A 27,527-nucleotide genomic window follows, 5' to 3' on the forward strand; every position below is an offset into this window, starting at 1 on the left:
ATTACTAATACCTGAACGGGGCCCCATGGACTCCTCCCCAACTGCTTTTCCCTCCCTTCTTTCCGGAAGGAATAACCAGTACGACTTTTGTGTTAATCATTCTATTTCTTTCTTTTCCTTTTAGGATTTTAACCACTTTATATAAAGCCATAAACAATACATATGTATTTCTTGATTTTGCCAGTTTGGGAGTCTTAGTGATTGGAATCATACAACATACTTCTGGGTGTTGCATCATTCAGCTAACAAAAGAATTTGGATTGCTGGACTAGGTGATAGTTATTCTTTTTCACTGGAATATAATATTTCATTATGTTTATTAGTCACAAAGCAATTATCCATTCAGTTGCTAATTATTTAGTTGGTTTCCAGATTTTAGGTGTACAAGCTATATTCTATGAAGATTCCTATGTCATCTTCAAGTTCACTGATCCAAGGTTTTTTCTAACATATATTCCTGGTGATGGAATTGCTGGGTCCTACAATATAGGGGTATTCAGCAAAATTAGGCAATGTCAACAGCTTTCCAAAATGATCGCTCTGGTTTACCCTTCCACAGCAAAGGTTATCCGTCATCCAATATTCTTGCCAACATGTGATAGTCAGGTTTTTTTGTTTTGTTTTTATTGTTTTTTTTTTTTTACATGACAACCCAGTGGTTATGAAATAACATCATTATACTTATACTTTGACTCTCATTAATTATTAATGAGGTTGAGCACATTTTCATACCTGTTGGGCATTCAGGTTCCACTTCTGTACCTTTTGTCTGTTTGGTGGGGAGTTGTCAATTTCTTGTTGATTCATAGGAGTTCTTCATATATTCCAGTTTATATATTGCAAATATGTATGTATCTTCCAATTATGACATTTCATTCTCTTTATGGTTATCTTTTGACACAAAGAGATTTCTCAAATTTAATGCAATGAATTTATCCACCTTTTCTTTGTGGCTTGTGATTTTGTTTCTTTGAAAAAATTCTTCTCATACCAAAGTTGTAAATGTATTCTGCTAGACTATTTTCTAAAACATTTATAGTTTTGCTTTTCACATTTAAGTTGTTAGAACTGATGTTTTTAGAAGATATAAGATATGCCTTGAGCTCTGTGGATCATCTTTAATATATTTCCTGGTTTGCTATTTGCTCTTTGATCTTTCTCCTAATTTTCTTGGCTTTATTTGTTCATTCTTTTCTAACTTAAGGTGAACTCTTTAAATCATTAACCTTCTGAGGTACCTGGGTGGGAGCATCTGACTTCAGCTCAGGTCCTGATCTTGGGATCCTGGGATTGAGCCCGGTATCCCAGGCTCAGCTGGGAGTCAGATTCTCCCTCTCTCTCTGCCCTTCCCACAAATCCCTCCCCGCATACCACCACCCCTGTTCTCTCTCAAATGAATAAATAAAAGCTTTAAAAAAATAAGTCATTAGCTTTCTTCCTTTCTTATTTTCTGATACAACCACTGAAGGCTATAAATTATGCCATATGTGAGTGGTTCCCAACCTTAGCTGCACATTGCTCTCAAGGGTGGGGGTGGGGGAGCTTTAAAAATGGTGATGCCTGGGTCTGGGTCCCACCCCCAAAGATCCTGATTTAAATGGACTGTAGTGTGACTTTAAATATTGGGATTTTAAAGGTATGTGGTCAGTAATTATAAATGTCCCATATATCCTCAAAAACAGCGTACGTTCTACAGTTCTGGGGTATGGAGTTTTAAATGTGTCTGAAACTTAAATTTGTAAGTCTCATTCAGATTTCTGTATCCTTCCTTTTTTTGTTTTTTTTTTTTTTCTTTTTTGTCTGCCTGGTTCCAGACCAAGAGAAGGATGTGTTACCTCTACTACTGCATATATGGATGTTTCCTTCTCTTTATAATTCTATTTTGCTTCCTATATTCTCAGATTGTGTCAATAGATGTATATAAGTTTAGGATAATTACATTTTCCTGATGAAGCCTTTATTATGAGACTCTACCCAAGAAATGCTTTCTGTTGTAAAGACTGTTTTATCTAATACTATTTTAATATAAAGTTGAGTTATTTTGGACCACCTTAGTGCTAGGAATTCAGGCTGTGAACACATGTGAGGGCTACTTACTGGTTCATATTCTCAGGGTAGATTTCATTCTGCCTCACCTGCTAAGCACCAGCATGACATTATCTATGTTATCCTCTGGGGATCAGACATTCTAGTGTATCCTTCACTGAGGCTATGCCATGAGACCCCTCTCTATGGTGGGAAGGTCATTCATTCGGCTTTCCACCTTTGGCAGGTTTCGTCCCTGGTCTTCAGTATCTCACCACACTATGAAAATGACCGCCCTCAGTCACCACATTTAACATAGCAAATGCCCTCAAGGTCAAAGGCAATGTCATTGCTCAGCTTACTTCATTTCTCTGAGCTTCATCTTCATTTATTCTTCCTGTCAAAGTATAGTTTACTTTCTTATTGGCTGATCAGTACATTTGAAATAATTTTTAAATGTCATGCTCAGCATTTTTTTTAAATTTTATTTATTTATTTGACAGAGAGATCACAAGTAGGCAGAGAGGCAGGCAGAGAGAGAGGAAGGGAAGCAGGCTCCCCGCTGAGCAGAGAGCCCGATGCGGGACTCTATCCCAGGACCCCGGGATCACGACCTGAGCTGAAGGCAGCGGCTTAACCCACTGAGCCACCCAGGCGCCCCCATGCTCAGCATTTTTGTTGCTTTTCAAGAGAAGGGCTAGTCAAGGCACGTAGAATGTTGCTTTGTAAAATCAAAAAATTTTCAAAAATAGTGTAGGGGCGCCTGGCTGGCTCATTCGGAAGACCATGCAATTTTTGATCTCAGAGTCGTGAAGTCAAGTCCTGTGCTGGATGCAGAGATTATTGAGGGGGGGGGGGAATTTTAAAAAAGAAAGAAATGTTTACCAGTTTTCTTCCATTCTTCTCCCCTAGTTGTGGGCTTTTGGTCATTCACCTCTCATTTATTGGCCGCTAAATGACCCTGTTCAGTCACCATTTCTGTGTAGTGAACTTCCCAAAACTTAGTGGCTGAAAATGACAACCATTTTATTCTATCTTACAGATTTTTCTGGGTTGGGGATTTAGTCAGGGCTCAGCTGGGCAATTCTTCTGCTTTTTGTGAGGTTGACTGTGGTCACTCAGTGTCCCTCAGCTGACAAAGAGGTTGCTCTGGAGGGTCCCAAATGACTTCTTTACATGTCTGGTGTTTTTGAGAGGATGGCTCAGAAACTAGGCTCAGTTGGGGCTGTCCACCAGAGCACCTACACAGCAGAGTGGCCTCGGAGTGGTCAGACTGCTTACATGGTAGCTGGCTTTCCCTGGAGCAAGTGCCCCAAGAAATTAAGATGAAAGCTGTATGGCCCTATCTGACCCCAGTTCAGAAGACACCTAGCCTTACTCCACCACATTCTTTTAGTTACAAGTGGGTCATACGAATGGCCCAGCTTCAGCGCAAGGGGCATTAGCTCTGCCTCCCAGTAGGGAATCGGCAAGGTCATACTGCAGAAGAACTTGAGGGCTGGAGGTGTGATTGCTGCCATCTTTTACAAATATAATTGCCACATCCACCATTCCCAGCTGGCTTGATATTCAAATGCTGAGCTTCTGAGAAGCAGGTAGGGGGTGTCCAGGGAAATGAGTAAAGATCACATCAGGTGCAAAGTATGCAAGCCATGAGAGTCTCAATGGTTAAATTTTCCATACCCTAGAAATAGTTTCTAACTCATGTCTGTTCTTGAAAGGTTAAACTCCTCCATCTTTAGTTATAATGGAAAGGATTTTTCTTTTTAACTTTGTGTTGAAACAAAAATAGATTTTTCTGCTGGACTTCTAAACTGCAGGGGAGATCTACTTGGTCAGCTTTTCTTCTGTAGGCCTAGTGTCTGTTCAAGAGTACTTTTAAGGCACATGACTGGCATCTCCCCTGCAGAGCAAAGAGCAAACTTTGAGCCCCAGAGCATGGCCAGGACCCCTCCCTCCTCATATCTGAGGCTCATTTTATACCTTGTGACATTGTCTATCCCAGTTCTCCTGACACTTGTACAAGTCTAAAGGGCAGCATTTTTAGAACTGGATTTATGTGGTAAATTTTTTTTTCCTCTAAGAAAAATAGGAATGATTTCTTTTAGATTAAAAGAATGTTGTATACTTTTTAAAGATAGAAAAAAAGCAACCATTTAAAATGCCGTTAATGGGGACGCCTGGGTGGCTCAGTTGGTTAAGCAGCCTGCCTTCGGCTCAGGTCGTGATCCCAGCGTCCTGGGATCGAGTCCCACATCGGGCTCCTTGCTCATCAGGGAGCCTGCTTCTCCCTCTGCCTCTGCCTGCCATTCTGTCTGCCTGTGCTCGCTCTCTCTCCCTCTCTCTCTCTGACAAATAAATAAATAAAATCTTTAAAAAATAAAAATAAAAAAAATAAAATGCCGTTAATGTAAGCACATTATGTATTCATGAGCGACTCATGTTTGTTGGCAAAAATCAGAATATTCAAAAATACAAAAAGAAATACCAATTATAATGCACAGCAATGCATATTATTTTCTACCTAAAAAATGAAATTATTTGTTATAATAAATAGTTATTTGTTTTCTCTAGAAGTTAAAAGAGGAGTATAATGAAATGTTACTTATTGCCTAGAGATACTAAAACTATCAGTCATTATTTTAGAGTGAAAATAATACATGCTAATCATCATTACAAGTATATCTAGGATTTTTGTTGCTTTCTAAAAGATCTTCATAATGCTTCATAAAAATACTTCATAATGCCTAGTGATCAGGTTAAAGAGACTGTATCTTACTGAGTGAGTATATATTTTATTCTATCCATAAGTAATATATTTTATACCAATTAAGTATAAAAATCCGTGATTTAACTTTCATGTTAAAAAAAAGTTTTACTTTTTATAACTTTTGAACTGTATATCCCATTTAAAGAAAAAAAATTATTGGAACTAAGTATTTCCTCCTCTGCTCTCAAAATAAACACTGAACTTCCTGCCTCCTAAAGGCGTCATCCCTTCTCTCTCCTTTCTTAGTGCTCTGTCTTAGCCCCACTAAGATACTACTTTGCATTTTAAAAAATCTTTGCAATTCAAGTATAAAGAGAAGAAATCAGGAGGCAGTCAATAACCATTCAATGCCCATTCTATGAAAACACTGTAGGAAATCTCATAAATATGGTAGTCTTATTAAATTGCTCAAATTAGGAGAGAGAAGTGGTGGGAGAAATGCCTTCTTAATTGTGAGGGGTTTTTTGTCTACCCCCCCTTTAATTGTTAATTTGATTGAGCTTAATTCACCTTTGAGACAGCATTTTTAATCTTAGAATATGTGTATTTGAGTAGAGCACTAGAAACAGATGCTCATACAGTAAGATACAACATCTGTCTGTATCTGTGCTGAAGTAGAAAAATGAGCCCTAAGATGACAGGACAGACAGGACCAGAGGAGGCCATCAGCTTGGCCTGAAGACTGAAGCTCGCCAGCAGTTGTCATCCCCCTGGGTAGGCTGTGGAAACTCTGTCCATGGTGGAAAGGGGAGGGCAGGCTTCGGAGCTGGGCACATAAAGGTATGATTCCTGACTTGGCCACTTGGAAGATGCAACTTTGGCCGAATCATTTAACTCTGGTTTCCTCACTAGTAGAGCCGATTATATCCATCTTGGGAATTAGGTAGTGTATCCATAAAGTTCCAGTTCATCAATAGATGGTAGCGCTCACCAGTGTTATATCCATGGGCAAGCTTGATAATCTAAGCTTTCTTCCCCACTGGTGAGATTTTCACCATGCTGTGAAGCCTCAGTTTACAGTCTAGTCTAAAATTATCTAGTGAAAGAATGGGAAATTCCAATGATACATGGATTTGTCCAAGAAGTTACTCAAGAAGTAATTCTTTTATTAATATATCAAGAACGGTCTTATACCAGGGACATAAATATGAACATACTACCCTTTCAGGAATGTACTGTCTAAACAGGACCAGGTCGCAGGAAAGACAGATGATTTTAATTCTATACAGACATAATCTTGGCCTGTTCCTGATTGTCCTGCAGCAAAGAACAGTACACTTACCTGTACATGGTATTGAGCTTGATGAATAATCAAGAACCTCCCTCCAAGGGCACCTGGGTAGCTCAGTCAGTTAAGCATCTGCCTTAGGCTCAGGTGGTGATCTTTGGGTCCTGGGATCAAGCCCCGAGAGGCCGGCTTCCTGCTCAGTGGGGAGTCTCCCTCTCTCTCTGCCTTTCCCCCACCCCCGCTACCGGCACTGTCTCTCTCTCTCTCAAATAAATAAATACAATCTTTAAAAAAAAATTCCCTCCTTGTTCCATATCAGATTTTTATCAAAAAAAAAAATAAGCAAAATAACATCAAATGAGGGAACTCCAGTTAATCTTGGCTTCACAGCTCATGTTGTTTGAGAAGGCAGCAGAGTCCATATTTTCAACAAATTACCAGCTCCTTGTGGCAAGGGTGATTCCTGAGCCGACTAGAGGGGATTAAGCAGACCTTCTCACACCAGTTATCACTGGTCAGTTTTAACCTTCGTTTCAGTTATTCTTCTTTCCTTTCTCTTCTCTGTAATTCTCACGGTACCAAAAAATGCTGTGTATTCGGTCTCAGGGCGTTTGTTTTGTTTCAGTCCTAGAAATACCTGGCTTCTGGGGCACGTGGGTGATTCAGTCGCTTAAGCATCTAACTCTCGGTTTTGGCTCGGGTCTTGATCTTAGGGTCTTGAGGTGGAGCCCTGCATCAGTCTCCACACTCAGTGGGGAGTCTGCTCCAGATTCTCCCCCTTGCTCTGCCCCTCCTCCCATTCATGCTTGTGCATACTTGCTGTCATACTTCCAAGTATGCTTGTGCATACTTGCTGTCTCTCAAATAAATAACTAAAGAAGGAAAGAAAGAAAAAGAAAGAAAGAAAGAAAAGAAAAGAAAAGAAAAGAAAGACCTGGTTTCGGCTCAGTGGCTAACTAATGTTGGTCCAGCTCAGCACCATTCAGGCTCCAATCTCACCACAGCAGCCTGGCTCTTTCTGTCCCATATCTTTCTACAGAATCAGTCCCATTTACATTTGTGGGATGAGTCCTTAGTCCTAAACTCTGGTCTCATTTGCATAGAAGGGAGTTAAGATTATTTTCTGTATTTTCTGAACATGAAGCATCTTTAAGTACCCTTTTCCTCTCATAACCCTCTCAGGAAACCTCTTTATTTTTTAAAGGTTTTTTATTTATTTATTAGAGAGAGAGCAAAGCCTTCAAGAGAGAACATGAGTGGAAGGGGAGGGGTGGAGGGAGCGGGAGAAATCAGACTCACCGCTGAGCAGGGAGCCCAATGCGGGGCTCGATCCTAGGACCCTGGGATCATGACCTGAGCCTAAGGCAGAGGCTTAACCCACTGAGCCTCCCAGGTGCCCCAAGAGACCATCTCTTTAAATAGTAAGAGGAAGCAACTCTTGGAATAAAATTGTGGTAGTCCTGCAGTGAACTTTTAAAAGGAGTATTGCTTTTCTTTAATTGCCTATAGTTACATCTTGCTGATATATATTTTCAAACAACCGGTCCCTATAATTTCATATCGCATTCATTGCCTATAACTGACTCATTATTCCTAATTACAAACCAGCACACACAACATGGAGATCTGAGGCAATTATCTGGATGACTTGGGCCCTGAAGCTCATTTCAGTGGAAAGACTGTGGGTCTTGAAGTAAGAAGGCCTATGTATGAGCCCCATCTTTGTCCCTAACACCCATTTGATGTCTAGCAAGTGACGTGATCTCTCAAGGCCTCTGTCTTATCATTTGTAAGATGATACAGCATTTGGGTTATCAACTCCTAGTGACTTAACCGTCTTTCTTTGCTTGCCCCTTCCAAGATGGATCCTTCACCAGCACATCTGTGCCTTGTTGCTCCTTGGCCTCTCTCTCCATCCCCATGGCTTCTCATCCTCATAGGCCTCTTCCTGTACCTTGGCTTTCTCACAGTGTGGTTTCCTGAGGATAGTCACATTTTTTTTTACATGGCAGCTGACTTCCAAGAAGAAGGAAACAAAAGATGCCAGGCCACTTAAGAGCTAGATTCCAGACTGGCTAAACTTCACCCCTGGTGTACTGTGTTGTTTAAAGCAATGGCAAGACTTGTCCAGATTCAAGGCTAGAGAAACAGACTCCACCTCTTGATGAGGGAATGCCAAAATCACATTGCAGATGAACAGGTGGGATAGGCCCAAAAATCTCGAACTGACTTTCTCAGAAAAAATGCATATGTATGTTGTCATAAATGAATTGTCAATGTTATTTATGTAAGGGATGTTTAGCACATAGTTCACCATTGGAAATAAATTATACTGTACTCTTTTTTTTTTTTTTTTTTTGCAGATTCTGTATCTCAACTGGTTCTAAAAGAATGCTTTCATTAACTTTTGTCAGACTCTTAGATTGATAGCCAACCTACTATTGAGAATAAGGACTTTGCCTTATTTGTCTGAGTCTCCTTCAGTGATGTTATCTTCTTACACAAAGTAGACTCTATAAATAACAGTGAAGGAATTGTTAGTCTCAATCATAAACTAAAATCTATTTCTTCTTTCGGAAGTTTCACAGTAAGTGTACAAAGCACTTTCACTTATGCTCTTAATGGAGCTTTAAAATACTGTGAGGAATCCTCATTCCCATTTTCCAGAGGGGGGAAAACAGGTTTTGGAGCAAAATAATTCACTGAGGGTCCTACTGCTATTGAAGGCAGAGGTGAGGCGGCAACCCATGACTTCCAACACCAAGTGTATCTAGTAACATCTTACATTCAGAGAAGAAATTTAAAATGAACATGGAGACAAGATTCTCTGGCACTACCCATATTAAAAAAACTTCATTTCGGGGCGCCTGGGTGGCTCAGTGGGTTAAAGCCTCTGCCTTTGGCTCAGGTCGTGATCCCAGGGTCCTGGGATTGAGCCCCGCGTCGGGCTCTCTGCTCTGCGGGGAGCCTGCTTCCTTCTCTCTCTCTGCCTGCCTCTCTGCCTATTTGTGATTTCTCTCTGTCAAATAAATAAAATCTTTAAAAAAATAAAAAACTTCACTTCAAGGAAGTCTTTCCAATAGATGCTAACTGGAGATTGGTGTTATAGGGCGTATTTACTGTTTTCGGCTCCGGGGTTAGGTATCAATATTTACAGTGAGTACGACAGTTTCCTCACTGTGCTCTTCCTTGTGAGACAAGGTGGATGGTCCTACCACAGCCGACTTGGGCCCACAAGTGTCTCTCTGCTTGCTTCATCTCTTTCAGAACCTAGTAGTAAGAATTATTGCCACAGTTTCCAACCGCAGGTTCCCCATAGAAAGTACAGAGGCTGAGGAATACGAGTAGGGAGATGTGAGCAGTGTATGACTACAGGATTTATATATAACCCAGACAAGCCTGTTGGGGGAAAGCTTGTATATCGCAGAGTGACAGTCAGTGATGGGAGGAGGCCGGGGAGAAGCCTTAAGGCTTCCTTCTGTCTTTTCCCTTTTTCTAAAATTCATCATTTTCCAACCACAAACTAGATTTTCTTATCTCTCAGCAAAGTCATTCTCTGTGGTTTGCATTATTCTAAGTTTGGGCTGAAGAGTCCATCTCTCAGAGATTAGGTTATGGGGATGTTTTTATTAATAATTTTAATTCACGTGAGGGAATCTTCTTAGTGGAGAAATTAGGAAATAAAGATAAGCACAAAGTTGAAACCAGAAACCATCCGTGATACAGTCACCGTTGTTAATAGATAACTGATGTTAATGTTTTGATGATTATCTCAGTTTTTCAACCTAAGGGACATTAGCATCTCTTCAAACCCCAACATCTATGTGACATGGGTTATGTGTTTGTTATGTGGTAATAGTAATCATATCCGATTAGTACATTTTCTTTGAGTGGCTTTAAGTGCTGTGCTGAAATTTTTCATTCTGATTGTCTGAATTTTCAATATTAAAGAATAAATAAGCAACTGCCTTCTCAGTAGTTCTATGGCAGTTGGTCAAAGCCGCGTTGCTGTGGGTGGTATGAAATGCAGAACTTTCACAGGAAAATGATACTGTTTCTCAGAAAATCTTGCGGTGCCTGGGTGGCTCAAATGGTTAAGTGTCTGCCTTCAGCTCAGGTTCTGATCCCAGTGTCCTGGAATCAAGCCCCGCATGGAGCCCCACATCAGGCTCCCTGCGAGCAGGGAACCTGCTTCTTCCTCTCCTTCAACTGCTCCCCCTGCTTGTGCTCTCGCTCTCTCTGTCAAATAAATAAATAAAAACTTTAAAAAATAAAGGTGCTTTCCCGTAGCACAGACATACTCATCATGGTGTCAGATGAGGAAGGAAAGAAAGAAGGAAGAAAGGAAGGGAGGGAGGGAGGGAAGAAGGGAGGAAAGAAGGAAGAAAATCTTATGACCTGGACTATTCTTGTGGTCCTCAGGGTGGGGGATGTATGTGACTCAGACCAGGCCCCAGGTGGAGTTTAGCGAAGGCCTTCTTCCTCTCCTCCTTGTTAATGACACTTCAAGGAAATCTGCCCTGGTTTTAGTATGATATTACATTTATCTTACCTTTACCTAATAGAAATTAGGACTCTCTTTTTGCAAGACATTTCTTAAGAGAATGTCTGCTTTATTGATGGTGTGTAGGCTGAGGAATTATGTGACCTAAGCAACAATTCTGTTTATCTTTTTTTTTTCCTATTTAGGCAGCAATAAGGAAAGAACTAAATGAATTTAAAAGCACAGAAATGGAAGTTCATGAAGAGAGTCGACAGTTTACAAGGTAGGTGGGCAAAATGAGGTTTGGCATATTTTATGTTACGTGTATTTTATCACAATCAAAAGAATTTTTTTTAAAGACAGATGAGCATAACACCATCTAATGAACATTTTTAAAATTAAGTCTTTTTTTTCTTTCTTTCACAGAAGTCTGAATCACTCCAAAGGGCTATGTTCTGGTTTCTTTCTTAGTCTTATTTTCTGGGCCAGGAGACAAGCATTAGAATCATTCATTCTGTTCTTGAAGAGGCTCAGTTGAAGTTTTATGCTCAGAACAGATGCTGGTGAGAGCTACTATGGGCACGTGTGTGTCTGCTTTGGGCTCACCGTAGACATAACTTAGAGAAGATAGAAACTCAATTTTCAGAAGACCTAACTTAGACTAGGAATCTAATTTTTACTTCTCCTGCAGAAGGTTACAGCAATCCTACCCTTTTTCCTCCTAGTACCCTTGGGTTTCAGTTTATTCTTGTGCTAAAACCAGAAGGGACCTGCGTGATCATGTAGTCTGACCACCTGCTTCTTCACAGGTGTTCTGTTTCTTTCTCTCTAATGGGTTTATGTGCTTTGCTTTTTTATAACATGTATGTTCCTAAAAATGTGCATGCCAATTAAATCTCAAAAATTTAAATTGCTAACAAACATACCAGGACAGATGATTACATGAAGAAGACCACAGTAGGTCTTTCAGGAAAGCAAATAATGATTCCTAGGCTTGAAACAGCCTCAATTAGGCATACACCCTAGTGCTACTCTCTCTGCGCTGGTTCCTGTTGGTGGTGGTGGTCTATGCTCATAGCATGTCCTATGATAAAGGAAGTAATGGTATAACTTCATAATTTAATAGCAGGTCCCTCCGCTGAAGTTGGTAGAGACCTCCTTGCTCCTGTGATAATGTTTGGCATGCAGAAGAAACTCCCCTTTCTTCTGGGGGAGTTGTATTTGTCTTGCTTCCTCCTATATCATGTTTATTTGTAAATGCATTCAGGGCTCTTAGCCATCTGGATGTATAGGATTTTTCTCTATTTGGGGTCTGCTTCTAATCCTAATTGACTTGGACCAGTCACATGGACAGATCAAGCCAGACCTACTGTCTGCTCCTTTTTTCCCTTCCACTTGCGGGGTCAGGAAAAGTTCATGTTGATATTTGACACCTGTGGTCCCACATCTCCAGTAAAGTTGATCATAATAAGGTGGCTGAATATTTATGGTGACATTGAGTTGGTGGGGACCTCCAGGTAACTGAACGGATAACATGCACGTGTTCGTGCCTTTAAGTCCTGACCCCTGAGAGAGAGTGACTTCACTCAACCTACTCTTTATAATTCAGGATCATTTGACTTCTGCATAGTTTTCCTAGAATTCATAGTATCTGATTACCTAATTATCATTTGATAACATTGGAAGAATAAATGAAAATAGAAAAAAATCAAATTTTTTAAAAATACATATCTATGGAAGTTCCAGTTTATGAAAAATAAACATTTATACTGAAAGAGGTTCTTTCTCTTCTGTCGTATATTATGAACAAGTGAAAAAGAAAAGGTTTCAAGGAGAGTAAAGGTCGTTTACCTGTCCTCACAGGTAATCAGTGGTTAAAGTTCAGTGTAGATCCTAGTAGACATTTTCCTGTGTATTTACAAACATGTAGATGTATATATATGATCTACATGTATGTACACATATGCCTTTATGTACACTCTGAGTCACACACAAAACAGCACCTAGAAAATTTTTCCATATAAGTGTCTATCTTTCATTTGAATGACTTTGTGGCATTCTATAGATAATATACCGTAAGTTTTTAATCAATTATTCTATTGATAGATGTTATGGAATTTTCAGTGTTTCATTAGTAAAATAGTGACTTGACTTTCTTTATAAATATGTCTTTTTGGGGGCACCGGGGTGGCTCAGTCAGTTAAGCATCTGCTTTCGGCTCGGGTCATGATCCCAGAACCCTGGTATAGAGCCCCACATTGGGCTCCCTGCCTAGCTGGGGAGACTGCTCCTCCTTCTCCCTCTGCCTTCCACTCATTCTGCTTGTGTACTCTCTCTCTGTCAAATAAATAAATAAACATTTATTATATATAAATATATGCATATAAATAATTTTTTTAATGTCATTAAAATATATAGATATCTTTGTGCACACATGCCAGTGTTTCTGTACTAGTAACATGAGTGGATTCGCCAGGTCACTGGTTTTATGTTTTTTACATTTTAAAAGATGCTATTCTGTGACTTGCAGTTTATGAGCATGCCTCGTGTATCACCTCATCAGCACTGGCGGGACAGGATGGTGGTGGTGGTGGTGAGGGGTCTATAGTCTAAAAACTGAACATTGATTTCTATAAAGTTGAGCATCCTTACATATCTTTATTGACCATTTATTTTTAATTTTTTATTTACTTTGACCAGTTTTCTTTTGGGTTGTCTTTTTCACATGAATTAGTAAAAACTCCTTAGATGTTGTGGATATTGGCTCTTTATTACATATGTCACCATACTTTTCCTCAATTTGTTCTTAACATTTTAACTTTTTTGTATGGTCTTTTGTTTAAATTTTTGCACATTCAAATGTGTCTATATTGTTACTTTTACTTCATTGTTTTGTGTCTTACAGAGGAAGACCAAGGTTATGCCTTTTTTTTTTTTTTTTAGCGCTTAGCTCTTTCATCCATTGGGCATTTTATTTGTGTGGGTGATTTAAGAGAGTAAACTAACTTTACTTTGTTCTAAATCAATAGTTAGGATGAATGGATAAATGAGATGTGGCATATGTATACAATGGAATATTATTCAGCCATCAAAAAGAATTAAGTCTTGCCATTTGCAATTACATGGGTGGAGTTAGAGTGTATTATGCTAAGTGAAACATGAATGGAGCGAGAGCATAGTATTATGCTAAGCAAAACAAGTCAGTTAGAGAAAGACAAATACCATGTGATTTCACTTATATGTAGAATTTAAGAAACAAAACACATGAACATAGGAGAAGGGGAAAAAAGAAAGAGGGAGGCTTTTAAGACACTCAACTATAGAGAATGGACTAAGAGTTGATGGAAAGAGGTGGGTAGGGGATGGGCTAGATGGGTGATGGGCATCAAGGAGGGCATATGTTATGATGAGCAAGTGATAACTCATTAAATTCTGCTCCTGAAACCAATATTACACTATATGTTGACTAACTAGAATTTTAACAAAAACTTGAAACAAAAATAAAGAAAGGAATCAGTAGTCAGTTGCCCCATTTATTTCCGCTTTGATGTGAAATTCTTCTCATATACACATGGATCAGTTCCTGTATTCTTTATTATACTCTAGTGATCTGTTTCCTGTCATTGCACTGTGTCACACTGTTCAATTAGAATAGATTTATAGTGTGTTTTTATATCTGGTAGGGCATTTTTTTCACCTTCAAAATTCCATTGGCTATTTTTCTGTATTTACTCATCTACAGAAATTTAGAGTATACTTGTTGTATACTATAAAAGTCTATTGATATCTTTATTGTTTAAGTAAATATTAATAGATGTAAATAGGGATGAGCTGCATTTTAAGAGAAAATGATATGCTTTTTTTTTTTGTAACAAGAGTAAGCTTTAAAAGTTTTCCAAAAAATGTATTGATTACCATTCTTTAAAGTGTCTATCCAGATAAGGAAAAATTAAATATTCATATAACTAAGATAAATATGCCTTGCTTAAGTACTCTTTAAAACCTGGCAGCAAAGCCAATGTCTGCTGCTATTTGTCCATTAATTTGTATTACGTCATTAGAGTTGCATTCCAGTAGAGAAATCTTTTGGCTCTCAGACTTGTAAAAATCGTGCTTACGATTTTCAAATTGTTTTCAGGATTTCTTTTAAGAAGATAAAGTTTTGGTAAACATTGTTGAGTCTAATCAAAATAATACCAAAATATGGTAATGTTTTACATTTAGAAAATTGTTTATGGAGGAGATATTGTTGCTCTTAGCACCAGCCATCATTGAAGGGAATATACAGGTTGTGGATCATCACTTAGCCCTTTAAATGCAATCTAGATAGAGAGCAGCTCACTTATTAGCTCTTCTTATTAGTGCCAGACATTATCTCCTTATATCAAGTAAGCCTGCCATTCAGAACCTAAATCTGTTAATTCCCTGCGGGATTTAGGTGGTTCATAGAAAGGTTGAGGCAATCCTGCACCTTCTGCCCAGACATCTCTTTATCCAGAGATAATCTTCCACACAGCAATGTATCAGTGGACACTGGAAAGATCCATTCCCATACAGATCTTCCCATGCGTCTGTATCTCTGGAGAGATTCACAAAAAGCTGGTAACATTGGTTGCCTCTGGGGAGGAGAATTGGTGGGTAGGGGCAGGCATGAAAAGGAGGCTTTCCACTCTATGAATTTTAGAGATACAAGAATTTATTATCAGAAACAAATATTTAAAAGAAAAATAAAGGTTCCATTCCCTAAGTCCTCTTTCTGTAAATGAGGATCCCATCATGCTAGCTTTTCTTAAATAATGTGCCAGCACTAAAATTAATTGTGACATTCTCGTTACTGGTGTATCCAGAAGACACATCTGAAACCTCCAGCATGGGATATATTCTGTGACATGTTCAATCTGGCAGTAAAGAATTATAGCCATCCACCCTTTTCATCTGATTCCCCTGGTTTCTCCCAGCAACTTTTAGCTAGCTCTCTGGCATTGCAATGCATTCTGGGGCCACGTAACAGGGGTGAGGACTAGTGGTGCCTATGAGACTTCATCCTGGAGCATGAGAGATTCCAAGCTCTAACCCCAGCTTCTTAGAACACTCAGTGCCTGTCCGCCCACATCCTGTGTTTTCTGCCACCAACAGCTGCCCACCCAGCCCACCGTTCAAAACCCAGAAGACCATTTGAAGGGCAGTATATTACTTAATAGGATTATTGCATTCTGGGAGGAGACCACCATGGCAAAATAAAGCCACTTCCCTTTCCATAGTAAATGGCATTTCTACAACTTAAGATGATTCTCTAAATTAGAAAGACAAATTGTATGAAAGGTCAAATTATACTTAAAAACTACATTTGAAAATGGTTATAGCTGAGCGGTAAGATGAAGGGTCATTGTAATCTTCAGGATAGTCTCTGTTTTCCAGAATTTTTTTAAGTGTCCACATGGGTTAGATTTATAATCAAGAGAGAATATTACTTTTATAAAAGTAAACTTTGAATTTGTAAGTAAGAATAGAGTGTGCAGTGTAGTACTTTCATGTTTATAATTTTATTAGCTTATTAATTATTTACTTGTTATATTAAGCAAAGAATCATTGAATTGATGCTCTTAGAATCAAAGTGGATCTCAAGAGAGCACTGGCATATTATTAAGTGGTATGTTAAGTGGAAAAATCAGGATACTCTTTACTTTTTATATGTTTTATTTAAAAATTCAGATGCATAAGGGAAAAAATTGGAGAATAACATCTAAAAGCTCAACAGTTTCTTATAGAATGGGGTTATAGTTTTGGGGTTTTTTTCTCTACTCCAGCTTCTTTAATGTGGTTGAGGTATGTGGGTGGGTGTGGGTGTGTGTATTTAAAGTTATTAGCTTGTTCTATACCATCTTCAGTGATTACCGTTCCATGTAGATTTACAGCTAAACTGCTTTTTAGCTTCTAGATACGCTTATCAGAATGTGACTTGAGGGGCGCCTGGGTGGCTCCGTTGATTAAGCCTCTGCCTTTGGCTCTGGTGGGGATTCCAGGCGCTCTGCTCAGCAGGGAGCCGGCTTCTCCCTTTCCCTTTGCCCCTCCCCAACCCCAGGCTCCTGCTTGCTCTCTCTTTCCCTCTCTCTCTCTCTCTCTGCTAAGTGAATAAAATCTTAAAAAAAAAAAAAAATCGTGACATGACAGGAATTACATGTGGGACCTCAATGAAAAATACAGGGTGTTCCACAGAGGAATAAGAAGGCTTCTTCTTACAATAATAAGGAATAAGGAATAAGAAGGCTGCTCCCTTCTATGGGTGCCTCACGAACCTGGATAGAAACTTGAAAAAGCTGCAAAATGCTGCTTTAACCAGCATTGAAGGCATATGGCTCAGTATTTGGAATCATAAAAGCCTATCCAGCGTGTAATCTGGCTTTTCAGGTAGAACTAGGAGCTGTGGTTAGGAGAAACTGCTCATTTGTTTAATGTGCGTATGCCTTGACGATGAAACCCTTTCAAATAAAGGAGAAATGAATGATTCAGGATTTCTGTATCTATGTATACGAAAGTAACATTTTACTTTTGTGGGTAATTTGTTATGTTCTGTTATCTGAATGATTTTACAGGAAGGGGGAGTAAGTTTTTATATGGTAATTTGTGGAGGAATGTATTTAGGGAAAAGAATGATCTTTACCTGAATTCCGGGATGTTAAAATAGCTCCGCCCCCATTCACTTCCTCTCAACAGTATGAAATTAAGAAAGATGTATTCCAGTTTTAATAATAAGAAAATGTAGGTAACTTCAAATTTGAGTCTCAGGAGAGTTCTGAAAAAAGAGTGGTTGAAAAGTTTCAGCATCCTTGGGGCACAATGTATCTATCTATTGCTCAGTCAACTGAAAGCCTAAAGCCCAACTCATTCTGTCAGGTGATCTTCTAAGGAGGAAAAGCTGAACTCCTCATATTTCAGAATGAATGCAAACCATTGGGTAGTAACGAATGCAAAAACAATTTACATTTTCAGTACCTCTGAGCTGAACTTGAAGAAAAGATGCCTAATTTAAACAGGATATAAATGTCTTTTTCTGATTGGATAGTGCAAGAAAATATATGAGGTGGCTTTTTTATTTGTGGGATTTTTGTTTTTTGGTTTTTTAAACCAGGTCTGGTAGTCCATATGAAGTCCTGGCTTTGTCAGCATGTTGTGGCAGTCACACTACTGGTTGGATACCTTCTTCTCTTAGCCAGCCCTAGGAGCTATGCTGATGGCCTGTGACCTTCCACACACCCACATGTGGAATTCATTCCCTGACGGGATCCGTGGGCAAATAGTGCCTGCGGGGGAAAAACAGAAAACTTTATAGTGTCCGGCTAATTTGGGGGAAATTAAAAGCAGAACACTTTCCAGGAAAATGCTGGGCTTTAGAAAGTTTGAAATCTTCTCTGGTCCACTGACTACTCACTTTGTTGCTCAACTCCCTTATTCGGTTATTGACCTTCTGCATCTCAGACATTATCGGTGTGAAGACCAAACCTGCCATGTCTTGTTTCCCCAAGCTTGTCCTTTGAATCCAGAGCCAAGCGAAGATTAGGGCACTGTGGAATGTTTGCTGTACAAAGCCCAGCAAATTAGGAGAGGGCTAAAATAATTGCTAAATTAGAAGAGTTTGTATTTAATTCCTAGAAAAGCTGAACCTAACAAAGAGGGACCTTTGATAGCTCAGGGTGGGAAGCCCCTGCAGGTGCCGTATATTTGTCTGTATTGTCGGGGACCCCCGGGGCTCCTGCTCCCTTTGTGTGGTATGGACAGTGCTTGTGTGTCCTGCGTGGAGAGAAGTGATACTGCTCATTTCAACCTCAAGGACGTCACTGGACTTGCTTTTCTAGTAATTGCCAAAAGTTTGTGCTGAGCCCATTCTCACCTAGTTTCCTTTGTGACAAAAGGCAGATGTTTTTGAGGAAACCGTAGTTATCAAAGTACAGCCTAGGGGTGCCTGGGTGGCTCAGTGGGTTAAAGCCTCTGCCTTCGGCTCAGGTCATGATCCCAGGGTCCTGGGATTGAGCCCCGCATCAGGCTTTCTGCTCAGTGGGGAGCCTGCTTCCTCCTCTCTCTCTGCCTGCCTCTCTGCCTACTTCTGATCTCTCTCTGTCAGATAAATAAATAAAATCTTTAAAAAAAAAAAAAAAAGTACAGCCTAGGCGGGCTCAGTCAGATAAGCATCTGACTCTCAATTTCAGCTCAGGTCATGAACTCCCCACATCGAGCCTGATGGAGCCCCACGTCAGGCTCCATGCTCAGTGCCAAGTATGCTTGGCATTCTCTCTCTCCCTCTCCATCTGCCCCTCTCCCTGCTCTCCCTGCTCACTCACTCTCTTTCTCAAATAAATAAAATCTAAAAAAAAAAAAAAGTAGCCTAAGATGTGGAACAGGACTTTTCTCTGGTCAAAATTAATCAAAACTGACAGATTTAGAAATCTAACTGGTTACCTTTTCCTTTGCATTCTACCCAGAGGGCACCAAGAAAGCTCTGAATGAAAGTATGAGTGAAGGCATGTCCTGGTTCTCACAGTCTGGTCTAGGTTAGGAATAGAGTCTGGAGCCTGGCACCTCCCCTTACCAGCTCTGTGCCTTGGGCACATGACTTAGCATCCCTGTGTCTGTTTCCACATCTCTACAGAGGGGAAGGGATACCTCATAGGATTGTTTTGAGGATTGAACGAGGTAATATATGTATAGTGCTTGGAGTTGTGCTGGGCATATGGTAAACAGTAGTAATTTCATTTCTCATTATTATCTGCCTCTTTTTAATATTTTATATAAAAAGTTTGATTTAAGAGATTTTCGATTACTATTTTGAAGTATTTTTATAGAATTTCTATTTTTCTTCAGTAATTGTTGACTCTTCCTAGAAAGCATGATGGAATGTCCTATCATGTGCAATATCATAGATTAGTATAAATTTAATTGTAGTTAATTTTGGGGTCTCATGATTAGATTCATCAGTTACAAGAATTACTTACTGTCTAAGTGCCCAGTATATATATAATCAGTTGTTTATGCATTCAGCAAGTATTGATTGAGCACACAGAGTGAGTCAGACTCTTTTCTGGACCCTGGGAATTGAGAACATGTCAGATAAAGTCTTCACTCTCCCATGATTATGTTCTAGTGAGGGAGACAAACCATTAGCAAGTAAACAAATAAATCAACATGATAATTTCAAATTGTGCTAAGAACTATCAAGAAAATGTAACAGGATGCTATGGAAGGGACAAGGGAAATACATCTCTTAGGGAAATACAACCTATCCTGTGATTTAAATGGCAAGAAGAAGCTATCAGCACTGTCTGGGGAAAGAAGAACATTTTACCCCCAAAGTGGGGCCAGTCCATTTAGAGGGGAAAGCCAGTGCAAAGGGCTTGAGTTAAATAAGGATTTTTGCAAGATCTGAGGGCAAAAACAATGCCCAGGTGACTGAAACAGGAGTATTGTCTTCATTTAACAAATGTAGAGTGTGGAAGTTCATGTAACTCCCAAGGTTGTATGCCAGGGCTAGCTTTAGGAATTTAATTCAAAGTGGATGTGAAACCAGCTAGCTAGCTAGCAGGCTGTTCAAATAGGACTAGCAAAAGATGGGAGAGCTTTGATGGATCAAAGACAGGCAAATGAGACAAGAGTTGGTGTCTAGTGGGATATGGAGGGTGAAGGAGAGAAATGAGTTGCAAATCTGAGGGTCCTAAAGTAAAAATCTTTTAAAAGGTAGATTGTTTAACAAGATAGAAAGTGCAGTGGTGCATGAGTGGCTTGTCTGTTAAACATCTGCCTTTGGCTCAAGTCATAATCCCGGAGTCCTGGGATTGAGCCCTACCTTGGGCTCCATGCTCAGCAGGAGAGTCTGCTTCTCCCTCTTTCTCTGCCCCCTCCCCCTGCTCATGCTCCCATGAGCTCTCTGTCTCTCTTTCAAATAAGTAAATAAAATCTTTGTTTAAAAGTGCAAAGACAGATTTACAAGAAAAGATAATTTGTATATCTGTGGCCATGCTTAGTGGAGCATTTGGATGGGAATGCTGGCAGGCATTTGGAAATTCAGGCAAAGAAGGTAGATAAACCAATAGGGACTATTTGTTGATGGTTTCCTTTTATAACTACAAACCAGGTGTAACCAAATCCTTTATGAAACATCCCACTTTGCTCAGTACAGATCAGAACATGACCCTCAAGCTTAGTGATGTTTTGTGTATTGATTTCTCTGTATCCTGGAACATATAACCAGAATATTTTGTGTAGGGGCTGTCTCTGCTTTCCAGCCTCACGTTTGTAACAGTATTTTGTTACGACAGTGATTTATAACAATAATTCAGTTGGGGGATGTCTAGACTGCCTTTAATTTATAAACATTACTGTACCTTATCCAGTTTACTAATTGCGGACTCTGTTTCTCTACCGCAGACTCACAGAGTTTCTGTTTCTTGTGTCAGGTTTCACCGTCCATAGCGAAGTGTGAGACTCTTTGGAAACATGGACTGATCATCTTTGGGGGAAGCCTCTCTTCCTGAAAACCTGATATTGCACTGGGATTTGAATGTGTGTGTTTCCGTTTAACTGGTGAAGGAAGTGTATGGGAAGTGCTCCCCGCCTGCATGGCCCAGGTGGGGCCAACAAGCAATGGGAGGGGTGCAGTGCCTCTGCTGTCCAGCATGTGTATTGATGGTAAGCAACACCATGGTCACACCAGTTATCCTCCATCAGGAGTTTTAATCAAAGAAGACGAGCAGAAGACAATCGCTGGCTCCCTGTTACCAGAAAGCCAAATTGTAGAGTACGGGTTAAAGAGAAATCGGGGCCTGGAGCTGCTGGGCACGGGAAAGGGGTGGGGGTGGAAAATCAGAAAAAAAGAGAAATATTTCATTATGTTAATGAAGAAAAGAGAAAATCGAAGCAAAAATATTTTTTTGAAGTAGGCTTTTGGTAGCTGAGAACTTACTAAGATATGGGAATCTAATCACCTAATGTGGATTCCTTTTAAAGACCTGATCCTAGAAGAATATTCTTGTTCCACCGTTATGTTGGCGCAGTATAGTACCATTATTTTGCGTTGTGCCAGTGAATCCAATTGCCAGAAATAAGTCTGAGTGTTTTCATGAATCTTTTTCTTAAATGCAAGAGACTTTTATTGACTCTTAACAAGCATGCCTGTCCAAATTTTGTTGCATGTTTTAAGTAGCATAGCTATACACACTTTTTTTTTATACTCCTTATCTAATGTACCAAACTTCTACAAGGATAACAGGACTGGGAATAAAGTCAGATGAATGTGATCGTATAAATCTGTAGGAAGCTTTAGAAATAAATCTTTTGGTCTTTCCCTAGCTTGATTATCTTCAAAATTGAAGCAACCATACTTGATCTAAGGAAGATAATATTGACAATCACAGCACGTTTTTTAAAAATCTGAGTCCAAAGTTAAAACTTAAGCAAATGCAAGTGTTCTGCCAGCAGTTAGTTCTGAATGGGCATGGAAAGGACTACTTATTTTCAGAGCTGCATTAAGTTAGATTGCTGCTATTAAAAAAAATTAAGTATGTGGATCAAAAAAGTACCCGAAGGCTTAAAAGAACACAGAAAATTCCTGCTAAGTTGCAAGTGAGGAGAACCTCATTTTGTATTTTAAGAGTGTGCAGATTGCATCCATAAATATAGCATTGACTTGCAATGCAAAAGAATGAGTGAGATTAAAGGTTTCTCTGTGAAGGAAGGTTTCTCTGTGAGCCTATAGTCAGTATTGTTTACATTAAGAAACCCTCAATTGCCATCTTGCTATTTTCCCTGGAGTTGCAGGCAAACTTCTGCTCCCAAATACATATGATCAGATGTAAATACTACCTTGCATTCAGTTGTTCTTTCATGATTGTTTTGTGCTCCTTTTATTAAAAACACATGAGACATATAATAACAAGACAAGACTAGTAGACTTTATTTTATTCTCAGAGCTTGGGCTGGAATTTTCTGAAGTGCTTCTGGTTCATGATATGGAAGACTAAATTGCAATTTCAACCAAAAAAGCAAACATTTACTCTGGTGGATAACTTTGGATCCTGTCATTCATTTATATTTTATAGAACCACTAAAATTGGGTGATTTTGCTTAAAAATAAAAGGCTTTAGAAAAAGCCAGGAACATTTTATATCTAAGAAAAGTAAGCAGCATTGTTAAACCTTTTGCTGTACTCAGCTCTGTGCATAATAAACCCAGATTTTGTGCTGTTGCCATTTCATTACTAGTATAAGATGAAAAAAATGTTCTGCATGCCCAAGTGTCTTTCTCTGGCTCAAAGGTTTTGTACGTTTCATAGTATTTAAATCCAACCATGGACATTAACTTTGTTCTAATTTTTTGGCCGAAGCCATCCTTTTCCTTAATATTATATTATCATTGTTGTGTCTTGGGAAAAATTTCAAGGAATGTAATGTTACTTTAATTTTCTATACTTCAAGTCCTTAAATGTTGTCCTAATTTTTAATCACGAGGCCTCTATAAAATGGTAAATATAAGACATTATCACTGTTTTAGCACTGAAGATACAGGTCATAGAAAGTCTCTACTTGGTGTAAAAGAAGCAGTTTTTTCCCACTCCTGGTGCATGTGATGCAGTTTTTAATTCCCTACAATGAAATGCACCCCAGTACAAAGATGAGAGTCTGGTCCCTCCATATGCTCTTTTGCTTATATGATACGTCAGATTTACGAACCACCCACACTTTATACCAATTGACACGTTTAGAGGAAAGTTTATTAAAAGTCACAAATATTACCACTGCTAGTCTAATATTTAAAAATTGGAACCACCAGTTACATCATTAGAATGATTCGAATAGAGGATTGTGAGCTAACCTGTATTTTTCAGAATAAGTCTCTGCATTCATAGCTAATTTTAAAGGGTTTTTATTTATTTGACAGAGATCGCAAGTAGGCAGAGGGGCACGCAGGGGTGGTGGGGGGGAGCAGGCTCCCCACTGAGCAGAGAGCCCAACGTGGAACTCTATCCCAGGACCCTAGGATCATGGCCCGAGTGAAGGCAAGAGCCTTAACCCACTGAGCCACCCAGGCGCCCCTTCATAGCTAATTTTAAAAGGTAGAAACACTGCATATTCAGCATCTCCAGCAACCTGTCCAAAGGTTTCTTACCTGGCGTCCCTAAAGATGCGGACCACGCTCCATCTAATTAGGCCTCTGCCCAGTGCCAGCATTTCCAGTATCCAACCAATAAGCTGCAATTCTATGAAAAAAGTGTGTGCGTGAATTGGGCTGTTGTAACACAACACCAGCCTTTTCCCTATTTAAAGTGAGACATTAGGCTGACATAGAGGAAGTGAGTGAGTTTTCCTGAATCCCCAAGATAGGATTAGGGAAGAAAACAAACCCATATCCAGGAAGATCTCAGGCAGGAAGGAACCAGACAGACTGTAAAACACAAAGTGGCCATTTCTCTCTTTTTTTAAATGGAGCAAAAGAACATTAACATTAAGCTGGTAAGAAGACGCCCTGGGCTTTACAGCATCTTTGTGGGCTGATGAAATTAGTCCTCTGCATTAATTTAAGGCAACCCTGCCTGATAATTCCCTGTATATGTGAAAAGTCTTGCATTTTTTAATGTTTGGTATAATTTACCTTTACGTTAAATCCTTAAATTATTTAAACTAAATCTATAATATTCAGAGAACCATTTGGGGTATTTGAGTAGCTGTTTTTTAAATGGAGGAAAAAGCAAACTCATCTCTCTGATTTTCCCAGAAAAACAGACTTTCTGATTTCATTTTCATGTCCTTTATTAGCATAATGATTGTAGTCATGGATCTTTCTCTAATGTTAGTAAATATGTTCTGTTAGAAAGTTTTGAAATGTAAGTGAAAATCTATTTTGGCCAGGAAAGGAATCAAAAACACCCTTCAAAAATCATCAGATACTGAAAATAAGAGATAATTTCTTAAAACCCATAATTTGGGTTTCACATCCTACAACAATTCTGTGCTACCTTGGGACTTCGAAAAAATCTGATAGCTTACAATTAAAAGAGAAAAAACTCTGCATTAACACTGCATATCCTGATTTATGTACCACATCTTAAGATGTAATAGGCATTGTATTTATATTCAATAGTCAGACAGACACAACTTTCAAAAATGATACTGTGTTCACAATAGAAAAAGACAGTCACGCCTACCACATAGTAGCACGTACATATTTAAAGAGTGAAAGCTGTCTTTTCTCCTTTTTGCTCAAAAATTTATTCAGTTTATTATTTTTTAAGTGGTCCCAGCAGCACATTAAACACAGTGAGAAGTTTTCCTCAAAATAGGTGTGATGGAAGATACGTACATTTACGTCATTTCATCAGTACAATAGCTGCAGCATTCCTAAATTCCAGTCCTGTTATTATCCCTAACCTTACTAGTGAAAGTACATCATTGGAGACAAGAACTAATTTCTTCACATCATCAGAGTATGATGAGAGCAGTAAGGAACCACTAAGATGTAATTTATTTACAGAGTTGTCCTTTGGCTTCTGGAAATAGGTTATGTGCCACTATTGAGTATTTGCTGTTCTCTTACTGGCAGGCTATATCACATTATTTTGCTTGGCAAAGCAGAATGAACTTCTGGAACTAAAATATGTCCGAGAGGGGAATGTAATGGCAAAAGTCACCATCAAATTAATGGAACCATGTTTCTGAAAGAAAGCTCATCTTTAGGTAGCTCAAATCCAAGTTTCAAAGAGCAGCATGAGGAACTACTATAATTTGGCAGAGACCAAAGGATGGTGGGGACAAAGGTAGAATATTCCCAAACCAGTTGTCATTTTCACTTTCCCCTTATTTTTGGTAATAACTAAACTTAAGTTCTGTATGAAAATGGGAATCACCATTCGCATACCTGGAAAACAATGGAAGCAGAGTTCACAAGGCCATTCCAGATTAAGAAATCCCACAACATATCCTGTAAGATTTTTGGCAAAAATAAAATATAAAATAAAATAAAATAAAATAAATAAGAATCCTATGGCAGCAATTCTCACCAAAGGCCAGCCTTATAGGCAGGGGTCATTTTTAGCCATACTAGGATTTACTGTGCAAAAAATGTCATTTAGCCTGTCACATTGCTGCCACAAACTGCACCTATGAGCATGGCACTGTTGATCAGTGTTTCTCAGTGGGGTGTCATTGGCCTTTAGAGCTGGGCAATTCTTTGTTTACAGAAATGTTCCCTACATTGCAATATGTTTTATATCTTAAGCCCCTGCTGACTAAATGCCAAGAGCATGCCCAGTCCCTGTAAAAATCAAAAGTCAAAAACGCTCCCCCGTGTTCCAAGGCCCTCTAAGGCAGTACCACCTCCCTTCAGTACCACTGTCTACTGCAATTTGAGGACATGCAGGGAAAAGTACCTATTTCAAAACCTCGTCTGGGCTGCCTTCCATTACTTTGGGCCTGATAGTTTCCTCCCCTTTATTTTTCAAGCCTTCTGCTCCAGTGAAGCTTTAACTTGCCAGCTCTTCAGGGAGGAGGTTGCTGGGTGGCCTTGGCAGTTTTCATGGGCAGAGTCACTTGGCTAGCCCCTGTATGTAGTTACAGGAGAAATTTCAAATGAAGCAAACTATTTTTTTCTGTTTTGGCCTCACAGTCTTACCTGAGGACTACATTGTTGGTCACCATCTTTGTCAGTGTCTTGAGGATTATTAACATGGCTTAATCCCAAATACAGCTACCAATCCACATGAACAAAACTGATGGTCCGTGAAAATCCCCATTAAATTTTACCAGTAAGAGGCATCCCTGGAGTTACAAAGCAATCCCCTGTTTACCCTGTTAAAGAAGCATTTAATCCACAGGCACATGCTTGAATTCTCCCCTGTATAATGATAGTCATGCAGTTCAACTTTTCTAAAATGTGTCAGTACTGAATTATGAAGGAAGCGTGGATTACCTGGATTGCACGCATATCGTTCATACTTCTGTGATGGTCATGCACAATTCAAGATGACTTCACCTCGTTGAAACATTACTGAGCTATGCTAACGATACATAAGCATATTCTCTGTTGCTTCTTCTTACCGAAACTGAATGGTTAAATATGTCTTCAAATGATTTGGATCTATTGTGGCTAATCGAATGGAAGAATTTAGCCACTATAAATTTTCTGAGTATTAAAATTTCCAACTATCTTTTTCCAGACAGAACAACTCAAGAGTTGATAAAGGAGGTTATATAGGGAATTTTTAGATGGTGCTTAAGAATTCTTATCTTGTTAAATACCAGTATTTTTTTTTCTTGTTAAGAATAACTTAAAGGGAGTAAATGAGGCGGAATGCCACTCTACCCTCAGGTCAATTTCATGGTATGTTAAAATGCCAATAATATTTGTGCCACTTGCCAATTTGGGGGGCTCCTCCCTTACCGGATGCTTTTGTTATAGTTTGTATCATTACACTGCTTAGAGAGCCTTCATGAAAAGACGTCACCTTTGCAGTGCTAACTAGCATTTGCAAACAATCTGAATAAATCTAGGGTCAAACCACTTTCATTACTTAAAATATAGGCACTAATTTTTATTTTTATTTTTTTAAATATTTCTTCTGTGGCTTAGACATGTGCCAATGTGTTCAAAACATTCTGCACCAATTTCCCCAGATGTAATACCTAGCAAAAACTCCAACTTGTCATTTTTTTCTATGTAATAGTGATTTTTAAATAAAGAACTGTATGCATTCGTTTGTTATTTTAATCTTTGGTTAAAGTGATTAAGAATGGTAAGCTGTGATCATTATCAGACTGACTGAATGATTCCTGATTTCCAGTAAGTGATCTAATTATACATATTCCACAGGTACAACATCTGTGAGTGTAAGTAACTGGAACTGTACACTGATTAACATGACAGTTTCTCTTTTTTTGTTGTTCTTGATCTGTACTGTATTATAGTATGTGGGTGTAAATACCTACACGTATACACAGATATGTATATGTATTCCACTATTGTAACCCGAAAGACAGACTATG

At 39.0% G+C, this 27,527-nt stretch overlaps 1 protein-coding gene across 6 annotated transcripts in view; it reads left to right on the forward strand.

The window, feature by feature from the left end:
• Nucleotides 1–26,975, forward strand: part of PHACTR2 (phosphatase and actin regulator 2) — a 271,743-nt gene extending 244,768 nt beyond the window's left edge. For 3 of the 6 annotated variants that reach the window (XM_047732858.1, XM_047732861.1, XM_047732860.1), the window contains 2 exons: nucleotides 10,713–10,789; nucleotides 20,952–26,975. In XM_047732858.1, coding sequence (XP_047588814.1) covers nucleotides 10,713–10,789; nucleotides 20,952–20,967 — 93 coding nt within the window. In that variant the 3' untranslated portion in view covers nucleotides 20,968–26,975. Of the gene's footprint in view, nucleotides 1–10,712; nucleotides 10,794–20,951 lie in introns of those variants that run through there. The other 3 variants (XM_047732859.1, XM_047732862.1, XM_047732863.1) reach the window with 1 other exon arrangement.
• Nucleotides 26,976–27,527: the final 552 nt, after the last annotated feature.

The sequence above is a fragment of the Lutra lutra genome, chromosome 6, assembly GCF_902655055.1.
Source record: "Lutra lutra chromosome 6, mLutLut1.2, whole genome shotgun sequence".
NCBI classification, from domain to species: Eukaryota; Metazoa; Chordata; class Mammalia; order Carnivora; family Mustelidae; genus Lutra; species Lutra lutra.